Raw genomic sequence first — 22,178 nt, forward strand, 5'->3', positions numbered from 1 at the left:
GGAGCTAATGCCTCATGCTTTGTTCTGTTTGTATATTACCATCTAGGTCTTTGTGTCTCACAGGGTTCCCATCTCTCCCTTGTTGAGGTCCAGTGCGCGCTCTCAGCTACTTCATCTTGAAATGCAGCCATTTATTTGTTAATTGTTTTGGTTTTTCTTTGTGGATGAAGTGTGCTGATCACCTCTATTGGGTCATCTTAGAGTCCTCCAAATTCAGGTTCATTTTAAAATTTTTGGTACTGGGGATTGAACTCAGGAACACTTTACCACTGAGCCACATCCCCAGCCCTTTTTATTTAGTTTAAATTGCTGAGGATGACCTTGAACTTGTGATTCTACTGTTTCAGCCTCCTGTTTTGCTGGGATTACAGGCATGTGCACTATACTCAGTTGCAGGTTCATTTTAAATGTGTAAAATACTGAATATATATAAACAAAACCCACCTTATGCCCAGACTTTGTTGCCACCATTATATTTTTGAATGTAATGGGCATGAAACTCTTAAGGTGCATTATTTTAAATTGATTTTATTTTTTAAATACATGACAGCAGAATGCATCACAATTCTTATTACACATATAGAACACCATTTTTCATATCTCTGTCTTCATATAAAGTATGTCCATACCAATTCATGTCTTCATACATGTACTTTGGATAATGATGTCCATCACATAGGGTGCATTCTTTATAGTGATTAAACCAGAGTTTCCATTTATCTTGTATTTTCTCTCATCCATAGCCTCAATTGTTTATAGCTTGTCAGGTAATTTTTATACATTCTAGCTCAATTTAATAAGAAAGGCACCAAATATTTTATAAAACCAAAACAAATTAAAATTCATTAGATACAGGTTTTTTCTTGCCCAAGAGCAAAGTAACTTGGAAACATACCAGCACAAAAGGAGCAACCAAACTGGTTCTGTAGATGTCCACAGCACAACTTGTGTGGCACTGTCCTCATCACCCTTCCAGCAGAGTCACAGCTCCCTTCTCCTCAGCCAGCTTGGCTGGGCACTAAAGTTAGAGAGGTGCTGTTGCTTGCCAAGAGATGCAGATGTCTGTGTCTGAAACCCACGTTTTTGTTTGGAAATGCAGAGCTGGTAAGTTTTGTTTCCTTAGTTTATTTAAATGGGTCCATTTTCCCATATGACAATTTTTTCATCAGTAGCTAATAAACAAAGTATAATTGTTTTTGGAAATATATCTGTTTAATGAGATGATTAGTGGAGGAAATAAAGGTATAGATTTTGTGATGAGCCTATTAAAATATTGTTAAATTATCCCTTTGATCCTAGAGAATTTTCCACTCCATGATAATAAACCTTGTTATTCATAAGACCAGGAGATGTTTCTCTCCTGTACAAGATTGTGAAGGGGAAAGTGGGAAAATGTTTTAGTTAACTTTTTCATCACTGTGACCAAAAGGCCTGACAAGAACAATTTTAGAGGAGGAAAAGTTTATTTGGGCTCCTAATGTCCGTGGTCTCAGTCCATAGATAGCCAACCAGTTCCGTTGCTTAAGATGAGGTAGGACATCATGGTGGAAGAGTGTGGAGTAGGAAAGCAGCTCAGAACATGACCATCAGGAAGCAGAGAGACTTTGCTGGCCAGGGACAAAATATAAACCCCAAGGCACACCTCCAGTGCCAGTAACCCACCTTCTTCAGCCACGCTCTACTCGCCTACACTCACCGCCTAATTAATCCATTCAAGTGAAGTAATGTCCTGATTAGGTTAAGGTTCTCATAATCTAATCATTTCACCTCTATACTTCATTATTTCACACATGATCTTTTGAGGGACACCGCATATCAAAACTATAACAGAAAACAAATCCTTAACCTGAGGCACTAGTTTGAGGTAGATTAGATTGAGTAAATAATATGTGTGGAAGTTTAAGATATAGATGGAAATTAATTATTTTAAGAAAAATATCTGACTTTTGGAGTTTCCAGAGCTTATCCCCTCACAGAAATGGAATGGAACAACTATCCTCACACAAAAATTCCTTCACATGAGCTAAGGGAACCAGGTGAGATATTATAGCACCTTGTTGTGGCACAGAAGTAAGAAAAGATGCATGTGAAAAAAAAGATGCATGTAAAGGGTAGGAGGGACAGTTTTTACATTACCCAGATTACCCTTTCCCCAGGCCCTGGGCAGCACAGCTTGGAGAGAGTTACCTTCTACTTGGGACAAGGAGAGGAAATTGAGCATCACACTTTGCCTCAGACTCTTACAATGTACCCATTCCAGTGAAACCCAGCACTGGGAAGATTCGTATTGCTTCAGACTCCAGGTTAGTACTTTCAGAAAGCCTCCAAGCCTTCCCTTGTGCCAGGCAGCATCCTGCAGCCCCAGGTCCAGACAAACCATACTGCCAGACTGACTATAGCAGCTTTAGGCCACCCAACATTGACTCAGATACCAGATTGGCCACAGCAGTTCGATGTCTGGACCACTCCCTAGTACCAAGCTGGCTACTGTAGTTCTAGCCATTAGGCTGGTACCTAGAAGTATGCACTGTAGGTTCATGAAGCTCCAGAACCTTCCAAGGTTTCAGACGAGTCCAGGCTTCAGGTTGGCCCCACTCTCTGGGTGTGTTCTTTGCAGCCTCAAACTCCAACAGACCCAGGATCCTACTTACTGCAACAGATCCTGATGCCAGTCTTCTGCTGTGGAAGGAGGCTTCAAGCCAATCCCTGTCTTTCTAAGCACCAGGTCCATCTTAGCACCTGGTCAGCCCTTGCTGGCTGAAGCTCAGCGACTATCCTGGTGCCAGGTCAATTCCTTAGACCTAGGCTCAGACTCCAGGCCTAAACCTGGGGATCCAAGTTCCAAACTCTCCCCACAGAGCAAACCTACCCATGGTCAACACCAAATTACTTGCCCAGAATCTCTGAACAGACTAATGAGTGAAGGGTTTTCCCAGAAAAGTTACCATGCAAAGAATGAAACAAATCCTTACTCTTCATGTGCAGACATCAATGTGAGGCAAGGAGAAATTTATAAAACTGAGACATAACACCACCAAAAGAACACAGTACTACTGTCTTAGTAGCTGATACAAAAAAAAAAAAATGGAGATATATCAACTACCCAAAGAAGAATTAAAAATGTTTTAAGAAAACAATTCAAGAGAATACAGATAAACAGTTAAATAAAACAAGAAAAACGGTAAATCATAGAAATGGTCAATTTCAGGAAGTGATTGAGGTTTTTTAAAAATATCAAATTCTGGAGTTGAAAAATGTAATGTGTGAAATGCAAAATGTAATGACAAAAGAGTAATTGATCAAGCAGAACTCGAATATGGGTTATTTGAAAACATACAGAAGAGTGGGAAATAAAGAGAAATGAAAAAGAATGGCGATTTCTCAAGCCAGACTCTTAGGCTAGGAGGTCATGTAATAACATATACCAAGCTCTGCAAGAAAATGGATTCCAACCAAGAATACTATACCCAGCAAAATTATGCTTCAGATTTGAAGATGAAATAAAAACCTTCTTTTAACAAAAGTTAAAAGAATTCACAGCTAGAAAACCTGCACTATAGAACATTCTCAGCAAAATATTCCATGAAGAAGAAATGAAAAATAAATGTGAAGAACAGCAAAGGAAGGAACTACACTAAAGGAATAGTCAATCAAAGGAAAAACTAATTCAAATTAAAATCTGAAATAAACCAGAATGACTGAGAATACAAGTGATATCTCAATAATAACGTTGAAAAGCAATGTCTTAAGCTCATCAATCAAAAGACATAGAGGGAAGGTGGTCCGGCGCATCGTGGGCGGCACAGAGGCTTTGCTTGTGAGTCACCAGACCGAGCTTTGAACACAGCACAAGGTAACACCAGCACCCCCACCACACATCAAACACCCTACGTGGGAAACAGACGGAATCCATCTTGGAAAACCTTACTTGCCATCTATCCATGGGTATGGCTACCATTGAGGTTCTACGGCTGATCAGAGAGATTTTGAAACTATACAAGAGTAATATATATCAGGGAAAAACATTAACACAACAGTCACACAGCTGGAAAAAAACGTGAGCGGTATGAAAAGACAAGGAAAGAAAGGACCACAAACAATGCAGGACAATTCAACATTAGAAGAGGTAACATCTGCAGTAGAAGGAATGTCAGATAAAGATTTCAGGATATACATGGTCAGATGATCTGGAGTCTCAAGGAAGACTTTAGACAGCAAAAGCAGACAATGAAAGATCACTTTGACAACAAATTACATAAACAAATCCAAGAAGCAAAAGATCAACTCTACAGGGAGATAGAGGTTATACCAAAAAAAGCAAACAGAAATCCTGTAAATGAAGGAAATAATAAACAAAGTTAAAAACTCAAATGAGAGTATCACCAGCAGAGTAGAATACTTAGAAGATAGAACATCAGACAATGAAGACAAAGTATATCATCTTGAAAAGAACATACACAGCACAGTGCGACTGATAAGAAACCAAGAGCAGAAAACCCAAGAAATAAGGGATAGCATAAAGAGACCAAATTTAAGAGTTATTGGGATACAGGAAGGTATAAAGGTCCAAACTAAAGGAATGAGCACTCTGTTCAATGAAATAATATTAGAAAACTTCCCAGATATGAAGAATGAAACAGAAATTCAAATTCTAGAAGCCTACAGGATGCCAAATGTGCAAAATCACAAGAGATCCATACCAAGACACATTATAATGAAGATGCCCAATATACAGAACAAGGAGAGAATTTTAAAAGCCACAAGAGAGAGGAAGCAGATTACATTTAGGGGTAAACCAATTAGGTTAATGGCTGATCTTTCAACACAGACTGAAAGCTAGAAGATCCTGGAACAACATATTTCAAACACTGAAAGATAAAGGGTTCCAACCAAGAATCTTGTATCCAGCAAAATTAAGCTTCAGGTTTGAAGATGAAATAAAAACCTTCCATGATAAACAAAAGTTAAAAGAATTTGCAGCTAGAAATCTGGTGCTTCAAAACATCATTGGCAAAACATTACATGAAAAAAGTTTTTTCTCAGCAAAAGAAATAATATGTGAGGTGAATAAGGAGCCTACATCCTGGGAACAAATATTAACCCCTCACACATCAGATAGAGCTCTAATCTCTAGACTATGTAAAGAGCTGAAGATACTCACCAAAAAAACAAATAATCCAATCAATAAATGGTCCAAGGAGCTGAACAGACACTTCTCAAAAGAGGATATACAATTAATATATGAAAAAATGCTCATCATCTCTAGTAATCAGAGAAATGCAAATTAAAACTACTCTAAGATACCATCTCACTCTAGTAAGAGTGGCAGCCATTATGAAGACAAAGAACAACAAGTGCTGGTGAGGATGTGGGGGAAAGGTACACTCATACACTGCTGATGGGACTGCAAATTGGTGCAGCCAATTTGGAAATCAGTATGGAGATTTCTTGGAAAACTGAATGGGACGACCATTTTACCCAGCTATTCCTCTTCTTGGACTATACCCAAAGTACTTAAAAACAGCACATTACAGGGACACAGCCACATCAATGTTTATAGCAGCACAATTCACAATAGCTAAACTGTGGAGCCAACCTAGATGTCCTTCAGTGGATGAATGGATTAAAAAAATGTGGCATTTATACACAATGGAATTACTTCAGTAATAAAAAATAAGATCATGGCCTTTGCAGGAAAATGGATGTCATTAGAGCAGATTATTCTAATGAAGTTAGCCAATCCCCCCCCTCCCCCCAAAAAATGCTGAATGTCTTCTCTAATATAAGGGGGGTGACTCAAAATGGGGTTGGGAGGGAGAGCAAGGGAGAAAGACTAACTCTAGATAGGGAATAGGGGTGGGAGGGAATAGGAGGGAGAAGGGGAATAGTATGGTTGGTGAAAGGAGATTCTCATCATTATATAAAATACATGTATGAAGATGTGAATTTGGTGTCAATATGCCTTATATATAATCAGAGATATGATAAATTAATGTATAATGGTATATTAATTGTAATGCAAAATAAATAAATAAAATAATTTTAAAATAAGAAAGTTGGGGCCTAAAAATAAATACACACACACACACACACACACACACACACAGAAGTGTCTGTTACATCACATTTTTATTCATATATATTATGAATAAAAATGTGATGTAACAGACACTTCTTACAAGAGGATATATAATAGACCAATTATTGATTCTTGATTTTACTTCTTAAAAAATAAAAGACTGGCAGATTGGGTTCAGATAGAAGACCCAACAATATGTTATCTCCAAGAGACTCACCTCATAGGCAAAGACATTCACAGACTAAGGGTAAAAGGATGGGAAAAAAAATACATCACTCACATGGATCTTGTAAACAAGCAGAGGTTTCTATCCTTATATCAGATAAAGTGGACTTTAGCTAAAGTTAATCAGAAGGGACAAAGAAGGACATTTCATGCTGATTAAAGGAATTATATATCAATAGAACATAACAATCATAAATATTTATGCTCCAAATAATGGAGCATTTATCCATGTATATCAAACAAACCCTTCTCAATTTCAAGAATCAAATAGATCACAACGTAATAATACTGAGTAACTTTAACACACCTCTCTCACTACTGGATAAATCTTTCAAATAAAAACTAAACAGACTATGGGACTAAAAACTACAATCAGTACTTTAGACTTAAGAAACATACATAGACTATTTCCTCCATCAAGGACTGAATACACTTTCTTCTTAGCAGCACATGGATCTTTCTCTAAAATAGACTTTATCTTAGGCCACAGAGCAACTCATAGCAAATAAAAAAATAATAGAGATCATCCCTTGCATTTCTCAAATCGTAATGGAATGAAATTAGAAATCAAGGATAAAACAAAAAAAATAGAAGCTGTTCCAACACTTGGAGTCTTAAGTAATACATTATTGAATGACCAATGGATAGCTGAAGAAATCAGGCATGAAATATAAAACCAAAACCAAATCAAATCAAAATAAAACAAAACACAAAAACAACTTAAGTGAGAATAGGGATACAACATATTAAAATCTGTGGGATGCTATGAAGGCACTTCTAAGAGAAGTTCATTGCATTGAGTACATTCTTTAAAAGAATAGAAAATAACGAATTAAATATCCTAACTTTTAAAAATATATTTTTTAGTTGTAGATGGACATAATACCTTTATTTATATGTTCTCATATGCTTAGGATCAAACCCAGTGCCTTACATGTGCTAGGTAAGTGTTCTACTACTGAGCTACAGCCCTAACCATCTCAAAGCCCTAGAAAAAGAACGAACAAATCAACATCATAAGCAGTAGAAGACAGGAAATAATTATAATCAGAGCTGAAATCAATGAACTTGAAACAACAACAACAAAAATTCAAAAAATAGACAAAACAAAAAGCTAGTTCTTTGAAAAAAATAAAATTGACAAACTCTCAGCAATGAAGAAAAACAAAAATGTCAAATTACTAAAATTCAAGATGAAAAAGAAAATTTCACCATGGATACCACTGAAATACAAAACACAATCAGAAACTACTTTGAGTTCTTAATATTCCCTAGCGATTAGTGCTCTATCTGATGTATGAGGGGTAAAAATTTGCTCCCATGATGTAGGCTCTTTTGACCTCACAGATTGTTTCTTTTGCTGAAAAGGAACTTTTTAGTTTGATTCCATCCCATTTATTGATTCTTGGTTTTAATTCTTGTGCTTTAGGAGTCTTTTTAGGGAAGTCAGATTCTAGGCCGACGTGGTGAAGATTTGGGCCTATTTTTTTTTTTTTTCCCCCTATTAGGCCCAGGGCTCTGTTCTAGTGCCTAAGTCTTTGATCCGTTTTGAGTTGATTTTTATGCAGGGTAAGAGAGAGAGAAGTTTAATTTCATTTTGCTACATATGGATTTCCAGTTTTGCTACCACCATTTGTTGAAGAGGCCATCTTTTCTCCAATGAATGTTTTTGGCTTAAGTAAGGTTTCATCTTACTCCAGTTAGAATGGCAGTCATCAAATATGACATAACTGTACTTAGGTTGGTTTGTCTCTGTGTCCTCTGTTCTGTACCTTGGTCAACAAGTCTATGTTGGTGCTAATACCATGATGTTTTTGTTACTATAACTCTGTAGTAAGTTTAAGTTTTGGTATTGTGATGCCTCCTGCTTCACGTTTTTTTTTTTTTTGCTAAGGATTGCTTTAGCTATTCTGGGTCTCCTGTTTTTCCAAATGTATTTAATGATTGCTCTTTCTATTTCTATGAATAATGTCATTGGGACTTTAATAGGAATTTCATTAAATCTGTATAATGCTTTTGGTAATATGGCCATTCTGACAATATTAATTCTGCCTATTCAGGAGCATGGGAGATTTTTTTCATCATCTGAGGTTTTCTTTAATTTCTTTCTTTAGTGTTCTATAGTTTTCATTGTAAGAGGTCTTTCACCTCTTTTGTTAGATTGATTCCCAGGTATTTAATTTTTTTTTTGAGGCTATTGTGAATAGGGTAGCTTTCTTAATTTCTCTTTCAGTGGATTTATCGCTGATATATAGGAATGTGTTTGATTTATGGATATTGATTTTATATCCCGCTGCTTTGCTGAATTCCCTTATTAGTTTTAGAAGTTTTCTGATGGAATTTTTTGGATCTTCTAGATACAGAATTATGTCATCACCTAATAGTGATAGTTTGAATTCTTCTTTACCTATTTGTATTCCTTTAATTTCTTTCGTCTAATTGCTCTGGCTAGAGTTTCAAGGATGATGTTGAATAGAAGTGGTGAAAGGGGACATCCTTGTCTTGTTCCAGTTTTTAGAGAGAGCGCTTTCAGTTTTTCTCCATTTAGAATGATGCTGGCCTTGGACTTAGCATAGACAGCTTTTACAATGTTGAGGTGTGTTCCTACTATCTCTAGTTTTTCTAGTGTTTTGAACATGAAGTTGTACTGTATTTTTTCAATGCTTTTTCTGCATCTATTGAGATGATCATATGATTCTTGTTTTTAAATCTATTAATATGATGAATTGAGTTTATTGATTTCCATATGTTGAACCAACCCTGCATCCATGGGATAAACCCCACTTGATTGTGGTGCACTATCTTTTAAATATGTTTTTGTATGCAATTTGCCAGAATTTTATTGAGAACTTTTGTATCTATGTTCATCAGGGATATTGGTCTGAACTTTTCTTTCCTTGATGTGTCTTTGTCTGGTTTTGATATCAGGGTGATATTAGCCTCATAGAATGAGTTTGGAAGGGTTCTCTCCTTTTCTATTTCAAATACTTTGAGGGATGAGTATTGGTGTTAATTCTTCTTTGAAAGTCTTGTACAGCTTGGTTGAGAATCCATCTGGTCCTGGGCTTTTCTTGGTTGGTAGGCTTTTGATGGCTATTTCATTACTTGAAATTGATCTGTTTTAATTGTATATGACCTCCTTATTCAGTTTGGATAGATCATGCATTTCTAGAAATTTGTTGATATCTTTGATATTTTCTATTGTATTGGAGTATGAATTTTCAAAATAGTTTCTAATTGTCTTCTGTATTTCGGACATGTCTGTTTTGATATTTCCTTCTTCATCTTGTATTTGAGTTTTCTCTCTTTTTCTCTTTGTTACCATGTGGGATTTATCTATTTTAATTATTTTTTCAAAAAACCAACTTATCAGTTTTTTCAGTTTCTTTTGTTTCAATTTCATTGATTTTAGCTCTGATTTTAATTATTTTCTGTCTTCTACTGCTTTTGTTATTGGTTTGTTCTTCTTTGTCTAGAGCTTTGAGATGTAGTGTTAGGTCATTTATTTGCTGACTTTTTAATTCTTTTTATGAATGCCCTCAGTGCAATAAACTTTCCACTTAGTATTGCCTTCATAGTGTCCCAGAGATTTTGATATGTTGTATCCGTGTTCTCATTTACCTCGAAGAATATTTTTATTTCATCCATGATTTCTTCTCCTATCCATTCATCATTCAATAATGTATTATATTTAGTCTCCATTTGTTACAGTAGCTTATATTTTTTATTTTATCATTGATTTCTAATTTCATTCCATTGGGGTCTGATAGAATGCAGTGTGTTCTCTCTCTTTTTTTTTTTTTTTGATTTACTAAGAATTGCTTTGTGACATAAGATATGGTCTGTTTTAGAGAAGGAGTTATGTCCTGCTGAGAAGAAAGTATATTTGCTTGTTGATGGATAAAATATCTTATATATTTCTGTTAAATGTAAATTATTGATTGTGTTATTTATTTCTATTGTTTCCTTATTTAGCTTTTGTTTGGAAGATCTGTCCAGTAGTGAGAGATGTGTGTCACTCAGTATTATTGTACTGTGGTCTATTTAACTCTTGAAATTGAGAAGGTTTGTTTGTATATGGTAGATGTTCTATTGTTTGGGGCATAAATGTTTACAATTGTTGTGTCCTCCTTATGTATATTTCCCTTGAGAGGTATAAAATGTCCTTCTTTGTCTCTTCTGATTAACTTTGGTTTGAAGTCTATTTTATCTGAGATGAGAATGGAAACCCCTTCTTGTTTATGTAATCCATGTGAGTAAGAAGTGTTTTCCCATCCTTTCACCTTCATCCTGTGGATGTCTTTGTCCATGAAGTGAGTCTCTTGAAGACAGCATATTGTTGGGTCTTGCTTTTAATCTAATCTGCCAATCTATGTCTTTTGATTGATGAGTTTAGGCCATTAACATTCAAGGTTATTATTGAGATATGATTTGTGTTCCCTGTCTTTTGATTTATTTCTGGTTTTTGATTTGTCTTAGCTTCTCATTTGGTTGAATGTTCCTTTAGTGTCAATCCTCCCTTTGCTGGTTTTCACTTTTTTTTTTTTTTTCCCCACTTCATCCTCATGGAACATTTTGTTGAGAATGTTCTATAGTGTAGGCTTTCTACTTGTGAATTCTTTTAATTTTTGTTTATCATGGAAGGTTTTTAATTCATCTTCAAATCTGAAACTTAATTTTGCTGGATATAAAATTCTTGATTGCCATCCATTTTCTTACAGAGCTTGAAATATTTATTCCAGGACCTCCTAGCTTTGAGGGTCTGGAATAAGAAATTAGTTTAGATCCGAATTGGTTTCCCCCTGTATGTAATTTGATTTTTTTTTTTTTTTGTCTCACAGCCTCTAAGATTTTATCTTTATTCTCTGTTAGTCGTTCTCATTATAATGTGTCTTAGTGTGGGTCTGCTGTAATTTTGTAACTTTGGAGTCCGGTAAGCCTCTTCTATTTGATTTTTCCATTCCATTCTTTAGATTTGAGAAAATTTTTGCTGTTATATCATTGAAAAGATTGTGCATTCCTTTGGTTTATATCTCTGCTCCTTCATCTATTCCAATAACTCTTAAATTTGGTCTTTTCATGTTATCCCATAATTCTTGGATGTTGTGTTCATGGTTTCTTACCATCTTCTCTGCATGGTCAACTCTACTTTAAGATTATATATTTTGTCTTCATTATTTGAAGTTTTGTCTTCCAAGTGGTCTATTCTGTTGGTGATGTTTTCTATTGAATTTATAATTTGGTTTACTGATTCCTTCCTTTTGAGGATTTCTGTTTGTTTTATTTTATGATCTCTAACTCTATTGAAGTGTTCTTTCAGTTCCTATATTTTTTCTTTGATTTCACTTCTTATACTACCCTTTACTTCACATATTTATGTACAAACTGAACTCCTTCTTGGACATTTCTTCTACTGTGTTATCAGTGGCTTCTGTTGTTGAAACATCTTGGCTTGTTTGGGGCGCTTTATTCCCTGTTTTTTCATGTTGTTAGTTTGTTTTCCCATGTAGAAGTATAGGTCTAAGGTAGCATAAATTCTACCCTGTAGATCTATGGTGACCCTGAAGGTGTCTAGTGTTTTAATGGTGAGACCATTATCAGCAGCACCCAGCGTACACGATATATAGCCTTACTCCTACTAGCTCCCACTAACTGCTTTCTCGTATTAAATCAAAGTGATGAGTTCAATATCTTTAGTACAAACAGAAAATTTGTTAAAATGATTTATAATTTCAAATGGTGGATGAAAGAACAGAGGTAGGGTAGTATGTGATATTCATGAGGAGGAAGAGAAAAGCTAGAAGCGAAAATTTACAGGAGGAGTGAAAGAAGAGCCTATAGAGATTGGCTGTTGGTTGGAGAAACATTGGGGAAAAAAATCCAAGAAAATAGATAAGAGTGGAAGACTAAGAACAAACAGAAAAAATTAAAGACATAAGAATACAACAAAAATGCAAAACACCATTCATATATCATTGTCCTCCACACACTGATGCATAAAAAACATCCTATTCCAAATACAGTAGAGAAATTAGCGAATCAAAAAATAAATACAATACAATAAATAAATAATAAATAAAATAAAATATAATATAAAATATAAAATAAAATATAAAATCAACTGTCTTCGTTAGTGTTCAACAGTTTCTCAGCCCTGTCTCTGATGTCTTTTGGGATCACTGAACCCAGATCAGCCCTTGCAAACCCAGTCCCTATCCCACTGATCTGGGCTTCAGTTATCTCAGGCTTGGCTACGCTGCAGTCCCAAGATCTCAGTGCTGCTCCTACTTGCAGAAAGACCACTAGGGGTACACTTGGCCAAAGGAACAACCCCAAGATGCAGTAGCAAGACAAGGGCCACCAGCCCTCTCAGCAGGAAGACTCCAGGCTCCTTCAAACCTGCAGGCACCCCCACACTGGACGTGCAGGTCCTGGCTGGAGTCCCCAGACAGAGGCTCTTGTGGTGGTAAACCTGCTTGCTCTGGGGCCCCAGGCCCTGGCTGTCCCAAAATGGGTGCAGCCATACCTGGAGTCTCCCCCAAAGCAGTTCTCTATGCTGTGGTAGCAGTGGTAGTGGCAATGGTTGTTGGTAGCAGGCAGCAGGGTCAGTAGCAGTGGTAGCTGCAGCTGTGGGGACAGTGTCACCCAGCGATCTCAGGGGGTGAGCAGCAGTGTCGGCTTCAGTTGCACCCAGGGCAGTGGTGTCTTCTGTGGCAGCAGCACCCAGAAAGAAGACCTCCAGGCAACCTCAGGCTGGCAGCAGTGGAAATCAGAGGCGGCAGCAATGGCAGTAGTGGTGCAGGTGGCAGTTGGTTGACAGGAGATTTTGAGGGCATTGATTGTAACAGTATTGTTCACTACTGTCTAGAAGAATGTCAAGAAAATAGCATGAATTCAATAAATATTTTAAATGAGTGTTGGATAAAATTCTCTTTAAGGATAAGAGCTATAAGTAGTATCTAATACATTTTTTTTCCAGAAGGATATTGATACCCAGTTGAAAAGGATATAACTTGTTGGAGAGAACATAAATTATGTTATTGCTCCATAGGAAGAGAAAATCAAGGCTGTAACCGAGTGATGGGTTCCTGAGTGGGAGACAGGATAGGCATTTCATTCATTTCATTTCCTTCACTTAGTGAAGTGAATTAAAGTAATACTCCAGAGAGCTTGGAGTAGACAGTCCCAAGAGAGAAGGTGGCCTGGGGTTTTCCAAGGTGAGTTTCTGCATTTGGTCTGGAAACCTCTCTCCTCATGTGTTAAGCATTTGGGGTGGTTACTAGGTTTTCCCTCCATGGCTTAGTGTACCTGTGCTGACTTTGCCATGTTAGAAAATTTCCTATTGGCACCTAAGCAGAACCACCCTGAGGGATGTCAAAACTGCAGTGTAAATGATATTACAGTGAACTGGGGTCACCCAAAGGACAGAGCCTCAGTGCTGTGTGTGTGTTCCAAGCCTGGAAAGTCCCTTAAGTTGGTCATAACCTGTTCTTTAGGTTTTTTTTTTAAATATTTTTTTCTAGTTGTGGATGGACCTTTATTTTATTTATTTATTTTTATGTGGTGCTGAGGATCCAGTGCTTCATACATGCTAGGCAAGTGCTCCACCACTGAGCCAGAACCTCAGTCCTTTTTTAGTTTTAATAAGGTAGTAACTGGTCATGAAGGATGCAGCTTACATGTGATTTTTTTCATCACACTGAATAGTGTGATCTTTTGTCACTGGAGATGGACTGAGCCCTATTCTCCCTGGTCTCCATGATTATATCTGCCTATCTGCGTAGTCTTAACAATAATTATTTTTTTCTGTTAGTAAAAAATTTTTCTTGAGGTATAATTTGCATACCATTCAACTTGCCCATTAAAATGTAAAATTCACTGGATTTTAGTATCTGAACAGATTTGTGCATTTATTACCACAGTCAATTTTAGAACATTTTTATCACCCCCAGTAAGAATCCTACAACCAGAAGCATTTATTCCCTCTTTTTACCAACCTCTTTGGCCTGAGGCCACCACTGATCTTTTTACGTCTATAGATTTGCCAATGCTGGACAGTTCATATAAATGGAATTCTATAATATGTGGTCTTTGTGACTGGTTTCTTTCACCTGGCTTACTGTTTTTGAGGACAGCCATGTTTTACCTTGTACTGGTGTTTCATTTTACAGCCAAGAGATATTCCGCTGTATGGTTATACTGCATAACTTTGTTTACATCTTGTTTTTCCAGCAATTTATTAATGGAACAGTTGGGTTCCACTTTTTGACATTTATACATGATACTGCTTTGGCACACCTGTACAAGTTGTATGTGGCAATATGATTTTATTTCTTGTGAGTACATATCTAGGGTAGAATTGCTTAGTCATGTAGTATTTCTATGTTTAATATTTTGAGGGACTGCTGTTCTGAGAAGTCACTGTATGGTTTGATATTTCCATCAGCAAATATATGAGGATTCCAGTGTCTCCAGTTCCTCAAAGTGCTTGTTATTGTCTGTTGTTTTTATCTAGGTATCCTTGTGGAATAGTGTTATATCATTGTGGCTTTGATTTGCATTTCCATGATGGCTAATTATATTGTCATCTAATGTGCTTATTGGCCATTTTTATATCTTCTTTAAGAAAAGTCTTTTTAGATCTTTTAAGGCCTCAGTAATTTTATGCCCTTTTTGTTCCTGAAGGAAAAGAAAAGTTGGGAAAACTTCAGGCTATAATCAGTACATTTCACTCCCCCCCGCCCCCCCCCACCAAAGGCAACTGCTTCATGGTATCTGTAGGCAACTCTTCCATGCTGCATTAAGGGGACTGCTGATTGCCACCTTCTCAGAGGACTTTCTTGATCATCCTTTTGAAATAGACACTCCTTCCCTTTCTCTCTGATCTTTCTTATCTGGTTTTATTATTTTTGTATAATACTCTCCTAAATAAGTTTTTCTGGTTTGCAATCTCCTCTTGTTGAGTGTAAGCTCCATTAGGAGAGGGATCTTTTTTCCTTGGCACACTAATTGGACCTCAGCAAATACTGGTTGAATGAATGAATAAATGAATAAATGAATGTGTGGGAAGACTAGGTTCTGGAGTCTACCACTCTTCCGTTACTTGGGAGATATTTAGTTTCCTCAGGTTTAACATCTTTATATGAGAACCTATGTTATTGGATGGCTATAAGGATTAAATTAATTGGTGTATGGGAAATATTGCACATCATGCCCATCCTATAAAGAAAACAAGGCTGGCAGTTTATTTCTTCCTGTTTTTGGTATAACTGTATGGTTGCAAGGAGTGTGTGTTTATCTGTTATGGATGCAAGTGAACCATTTTTAATTTTTTTTCCCCAGGGAATGCAGAGAGCAACTAATGTCACCTATCAAGCTCACCATGTCAGCAGAAACAAGAGAGGTCAGGTGGTGGGGACCAGAGGTGGCTTTCGTGGTTGCACAGTTTGGCTAACAGGTATGGTCAAGAGAGAAACCAGTTTACTTTAAAAGCAGTGCTTATCAATAGTTTTGGATTAGGAGTAGACATAGTTCTTGTCTTTGGAGCAGGAACAATGTGTAGTGGACATAGTTGCATAATAATAATAATAATAATAATAAATGTTAATTCCTTTTGTTCTTTTGTAGTATTGCTGTTAAATAAGGGGGAAATAGCAGAATGCATCTTAAAACTATCTCTTAATAGAAACCACACCAAAATCTCTAAGCTGAGTACAAATAAAGTCTGGTTCTGCTTCAAGGAGCTAACAGTGTTAATTGTATGGAGAGAAAGAATGACTAATAAAGAATTTCAAATTATCAGTTTCTATCTTGCAGCTTGTGTGGCAATCTCATGGTTTCTTGTGTTGATTATCTCTTTGGGCTTAGCCATAGTAGGGTGGCTAGAGGGTAAATTGATTTTAGGAATAGTTTTAAAAATGATGCTCCTCAAAAAAATGTTAATTGCATATATGAATATGTCATATTTCTGTGTAATTAATAATAATTATAATATATAATATAATATTATTATAATATTATTACAGTTACAAAAATGAATCCTTTCGAATGTAGGAATTGTATTAAAAATGTTGCCAATTGTCCACTAAAACTTTGTATCAATTGACTACCACCAAGAATATGGGAGAGGGTCCATTTTCCAGTATCTTTGTCAACACTATCTTTACCTGTCTTTAAAAATTTGTGCTAAAAATAATTAAATAAAAAGTTGTGTTGATTGTTAAAAGCAACATTTTAAAAATATTACATGTTGTAGGCAGATGTTTGTTTTTCTGTGAAAGAAAACGGCACTCTTGAATTTTACCTGTCCCCTCATTCTTAAATTGATCTAGATTGTTGTAAAATTGTTGCTTTTAAATTGCCTAGGTTTGTAACACTTACGTTTTGGAGGGGGGGTACTTTTTATTTTGGGTATTGAGATTAAACTCGGGGCCTTTTTTTGTATTTTTATTTAGAGATAGGATCTCATTGAGTTGCTTAGTGCCTTGCTATTCTTGAGGCTGGCTTTGAACTCTGGATCCTCCTTTCTCAGCCTCCAGAGCCTCTGGAATTATAGGCATGCACTACCCTGCCTATAATTTTGTTTTAACATCTTCAATTTTTATACTTCTTTACATTTTTGTTGTATTTAATACTCAGGAACTCACCATCATTTCTTTTATTATGTCATGGTTGCTTGTGTGTCCTTTATTTGAATCAAGTCATGATAATTTGTATTTCGTTGTTAAGTAGTTTTTGAAAGATGTCTTCTGTTGAGATCTGAATCCTGAGATTTTATGTTTGCAAGTGTCTGCTCATATTTTATGACAGCCTGACTGGGTAAAGTGTATATTCGAACCATACTTTCTCTTGAAATTATAAAAACAGTTCTCTGCTGTCTTCTGGCATTTAATGTGTTTGTGAGGATGTATGAGGCTGTTCAGATTTTTCTTTCTGTTTAGGAACTTTACTGTTTCCATTTGATATTGGAAGAACTTTTTTTAAAAAAATTAATATGTTAAATTTTTTGTAGTTATAGATGGACAGAATGCCTTTGTTATTTGCTTATTTTTGTGTGGTGCTAAGGATTGAACCCAGTGCCTCACGCATGCTAGGCAAGTGCTCCACCACTGAGCCCCAGCCCCAGCCCCAGAAGAACTATTTTTAGTACCAGGGATTGAGAGGGGCATTTAACCACTGATGCACATCCCCAGTCCTTTTTTTGTATTTTATTTGGAGACAGAGTCTCACTGAATGCAATTGCTTAGGGCCTCACTATCTCTTTGTTCCAGTTACTGTTGTGTAACAAATTATCCCACGCCTAGAGGTGTAGAACAGCAACCATTTTAATCTGCTTACCACTCTGAAGGCAGGGAGTTCAGGAGGGCACAGCAGCCCCTTTTACTCGGGCCTTGTCTGGTTGTGGTCATGCTAGATTGGGCCGTCGCTGAAGACTGGACTGGATATCCAGGGGATTTAGTTGGCTGATGCTGTGTATCTGTTGGGAGCTTAGCAGTTGATATTGACAATTGAAACATCTACCTCTGGAATTCTCCCAAATTCAGTGACCCCAGAGAAGCTGTATAGTTTTTTCTGACCCACAATGTCATTTCAGTACATTCTTTCCATTAATGGTGAGTCTTCAAGCTAGCCCAGTTGCAAGAGTGGGGCATTAGATTGTGCCCTTGATGTGACCATGGCAACATCATCCTTGGGAAATATAATCTGCTGTACTTGTTGAATATTTGATGAATAAAGCAGCCAGTGCTCTCTTGATCCTCTCAACATTGTCATCCTTTCTGATCTTCTTTTTTTCAGTTAACTTTCTGTGCTACCATGATTTCTCTCAAGAGCACTGACACATTAAACTTCAATATTTTATCTTTTACCTTATATTTTATCTCTTACCTTATATTTTATCTCTTACCTTATAACTCCCTTGACTGTGAATTGTATAATTGTATACTTATTAAAATGTTAAAGTATTAGTGCATAAATGTGCTTTTTCTTTTGTTGTTTATAGAGGAAAAGGAGTTGAAATGAGGATATTCTTTTAAGAATATTATAAGTTGTACAAATACTTACAATTATTTGTATAAATTGTATAATACAAAAGAATATTGTACATACACTTAAAAAAATTTTTTTAGTTGCATATGGACACAATAGCTTTATTTTATTTTTGTAATTTTTATGTGGTGCCGGGGATCAAACCCAGTGCCTGACACATACTAGGCAAGTGCTCCACCACCAAGGTACAACCCTGGTCCTATACATACACTTTTTGTCATGGTAGTTTGTATTAGGTGATGATTCTGCAATATATAGCTAACTTTTAATATTTCACTTACTTTTGTCCTTTCTTTTTATTCCTTTATAAATAATTTGAGAATTAAACTTTTTAAATTGGTGGTATTTTAGTATTAATAAGAGGGCAAAGTATGAAAAACATACCCAATCATTTTAGAACTTATTGACAACTTCTAGAATACCTTTGGACATAGAGATGTAATCAAAAACAAGTGTTTATTTACTAGGTAAATAAACTCAAATGAAAATATTGGATAAGAATGTTCCTGAGAGACCTATGTGAATCATGAATACATTTAAGCCTGTTATTAAAATTCTTTGGTAGTTACTGTTCTAACTTTACATGTGGAATCTCTCTGGACTGTTTACTTTTAGGCTTGTCTGGGGCAGGGAAGACCACTGTGAGCATGGCTTTGGAGGAGTACTTGGTTTGCCATGGCATCCCATGCTATACTTTGGATGGTGACAATATTCGTCAAGGTCTTAATAAAAATCTTGGCTTTAGTCCTGAAGACAGAGAAGAGAATGTTCGGCGCATTGCAGAAGTTGCTAAGCTGTTTGCAGATGCTGGCTTAGTGTGTATCACCAGTTTTATATCACCCTATACTCAGGTATGTGGATTTTGTGCCAATGCTATTCTGATTACATCTATTGAAAATGTGGTATCAGAGCTCATAACTGAAACAGTGACTTGTTCTTTGAGGTTAACTCCAAATTAAAATAACCTACACAGTTCTGTGCTGTAACTTTTCTGAGTAAATCCAGTTTTGGGAAAAGCTGCTGTTAAAAAAACAGGTTTTTATAATCTAGAGTATAATAAAGTTATTGAACTTAAGTCCATGGCCAAATTATTTCAAGCTTGACGTTTCAGTTCAGTAAACCTATTGTGAACACTTCTTGGCTGGTGTCAGACACCAGGAAAAATTCAGGTTTCTTTACACATGTCCTCCATGATGTCATTGATCTTGATTCTTTTTTCTCAGTTCCTGTCATACTCTGACTTTATAGAGACCTTAGCAACACCAAGTCACTTTTTGTATTTCTCTGAAAAAAATCATGTTGTTCTTTATTTCAGGATTTTTGTTTCTCCCTGACTCAGAAGACATTTCTCTCCTTCCTCTTGCCCATCTCTTCTTAGCCTCAGTTGAGTTCTCGTCAAAGTTTGACACTCAGGTTAGGCATCTCCTCCTCATAAGCACTTTTCTTCCTCCCTCAGGCTTTGTTGGGCTCTGTCTTTTATGCCCTTGTTATGTCCTAGTTCACTGGTGCTGCTTATAGTACCAGTGGCAATAATAATAGTAGCTAACATTTATTGAACACTTACTTTTTTCCCCTTTGGTACAGGGATTGAACCCAGGGGCACTTAACCACTGATTCATCTCCCCAGCCATTTTTTACTTTGAGACAGGGTCTCCCTAAGTTGCTTAGGGCCTCTCTAAGTTGCTGAGGCTGGCTTTGAGCTTGTGATTTTCCTGCATCAACCTCCCGAGTCTCTGGTATTACAGGGGTGTGTCACTGCATCCAACTATTGAACACCTACTTAAATGTGCTGCTAACTGTTGTAAAGTGCTTTTATGTGAATTAACTCATGTAGTTCTCATCTTCAGTGAGGAAGGTATGTGTGAGGAAACTAAGGTGTACATTGGCCAAAGTTACATGCTATACTGGTAAAGCAAGGATATACATTTGGAAGGTGTGTCTCCAGGACCCGTGTTGTATCCACCATGCTATGTTGCCTCCAAATCCCATGGATTCCTTGAGTGTTAAGGTCTTCTTTATGTTTGGTCTTCTTTAACTTGGTACCAAAGCCAGATTCTTAGTGTTCGTTGAATGACAACCTAATGCCCTTAGGAAGTCCAGATATCAAATACTAAGCAAATTTGTATAGCGATTCAAAGCAGAGTCTGTCATTGGAGTTGGAAACAGGTGGTCTGGAATCTCACCTCTGCTGGTTGTTACTGTTATGGCCTTGGCCAGTTCACTTAACTTTCTTAAGCTCCATTAATGCCTAATTAACGGCTTTCTGAGGATTAGATAAATCATGCACAAAAGTCCTCAGCAAAGTGTCATGTGACAAATATTCAACAATCTAATAAATAGTAATGGCACAATTCTAGTACTGTATTAGAAACACATTTTTTTGAGAGAGAGAATTTTCTAATATTTATTTTTAAGTATTTCAGCAGACACAACATCTTTGTTGGTATGTGGTGCTGAGGATCTAACTCAGGCCGCACGCATGCCAGGCGAGCGCGCTACCGCTTGAGCCACATCCCCAGCCCAGAAACACGTTTTAATGATCATGTAGACTTTTTTTTTAAACAAAATTTGACCTGTAAGAAGTGTCAGATTGTTAACCTCACAGGTTCAGTTAATTGAAGAATGGCAGTAGTCCTAAAGTGTTCCCTGAGGACTAGCTATACTTTTTATTTTCCTGAAACCTTGGAATGAGTGTCAATCTGTCAATTTAAAGTGTATCAGAAGAAATATGTAAACAGAATGAGTGTTATTTAGCATTTCTGAATCCTTCCGGTATGAACAATTTTAAAGGAAACATAATCACAGTGAAGTTCTTGAACCTTCTGTGTATCTTTGCAACTCTTGGAACATTGGTAAAGTCAGTGAGACTTGCTTTGGAGAGCTACCAGCTGAGGCTGGGGTATCTAAAAGTCTTTGCTGATCTCCCTGCCTTGTGTTCATAGCGTGGATCAAAATCTTTGTTGTCCTCATTTGTAAAAGCTCTAAGAATGAGGTTGGAGTATGTTTAGGGTATGTCAAAATTCATAATATTTGGGTTGGACCGTGTAATATAGGTATGTATATTTTCCTGTCCAGTCATGATCAAATTTATGCATTCAATAAGTGTGTTTGGGGCATCTTGGTTCTAAAAACAAACCTAATAGTTCTAGTATTAATTATTAATAGCTCAATGAGTAAAGGCCTGAGAATGGTGGGACGAGCTGTAGCGCTGTAAAATCCAAACCTCTTAGCTTGATGGTGGTGGAAAGTCTCTGAAGAGTCTAGTAGGATGATAAGATTTTACATTAGCTGGTACCCTGGAAATAGTGCAGAGTGTGGCTTTGGGCATTGAGAATACTGATGAAAAGGATGTTCAAGTTGTTCCAGTGAGAGAAAAGAGGTTGAATTGGGAGTGGGGAAATAGGGCAGATGGGGTTGGTGTGGCACATAGAGGTAATATCTGAAGGATTTTTGACCCAGTGAATGTTGTGGGAGAGGTAAAGAATCAGACCAATTCGGGGTTAAGAGCTCATAGTGTTGTCATACCTTGAGCAGTGGAAGGAGGAATGCAGGTTTGGGAGAAAAGAGACTGGATTCATTGTTGGTCATATCAGTTTGAGGCGTCTGTGGGATATCCAGGTATTTAGGAAGAAGTTGATGTATGTTTAATTTCAGGAGAGAAGTCAGGGCTTGGGCTTCAGTGTTGGTGTATATGTTATTTTATTTTTTGGTGTATGTGTTCTTATTTATACTATGGAGGCAGCTGAGTAGAGTGCTCAAGGCCTGCTGAAGGTGAGCAGCATGCTATGGTGGAGTGTGGGCAACCCTTTGTTTAAGGGAAGCAGTG

The 22,178-nt window shown here is 36.7% G+C and overlaps 1 protein-coding gene across 4 annotated transcripts in view; it reads left to right on the forward strand.

The window, feature by feature from the left end:
• Papss1 (3'-phosphoadenosine 5'-phosphosulfate synthase 1) overlaps window positions 1-22,178 on the forward strand; it is a 108,506-nt gene that overhangs the window by 16,003 nt on the left and 70,325 nt on the right. For all 4 annotated transcript variants that reach the window (XM_078021838.1, XM_078021836.1, XM_078021837.1 and 1 more), the window contains exons 2-3: window positions 15,647-15,761; window positions 18,968-19,203. In XM_078021838.1, the coding sequence (XP_077877964.1) occupies window positions 15,647-15,761; window positions 18,968-19,203 (351 nt within the window). The remainder of the gene's footprint in view (window positions 1-15,646; window positions 15,762-18,967; window positions 19,204-22,178) is intronic.

Source organism: Ictidomys tridecemlineatus, chromosome 9, assembly GCF_052094955.1.
Source record: "Ictidomys tridecemlineatus isolate mIctTri1 chromosome 9, mIctTri1.hap1, whole genome shotgun sequence".
NCBI classification, from domain to species: domain Eukaryota; kingdom Metazoa; phylum Chordata; class Mammalia; order Rodentia; family Sciuridae; genus Ictidomys; species Ictidomys tridecemlineatus.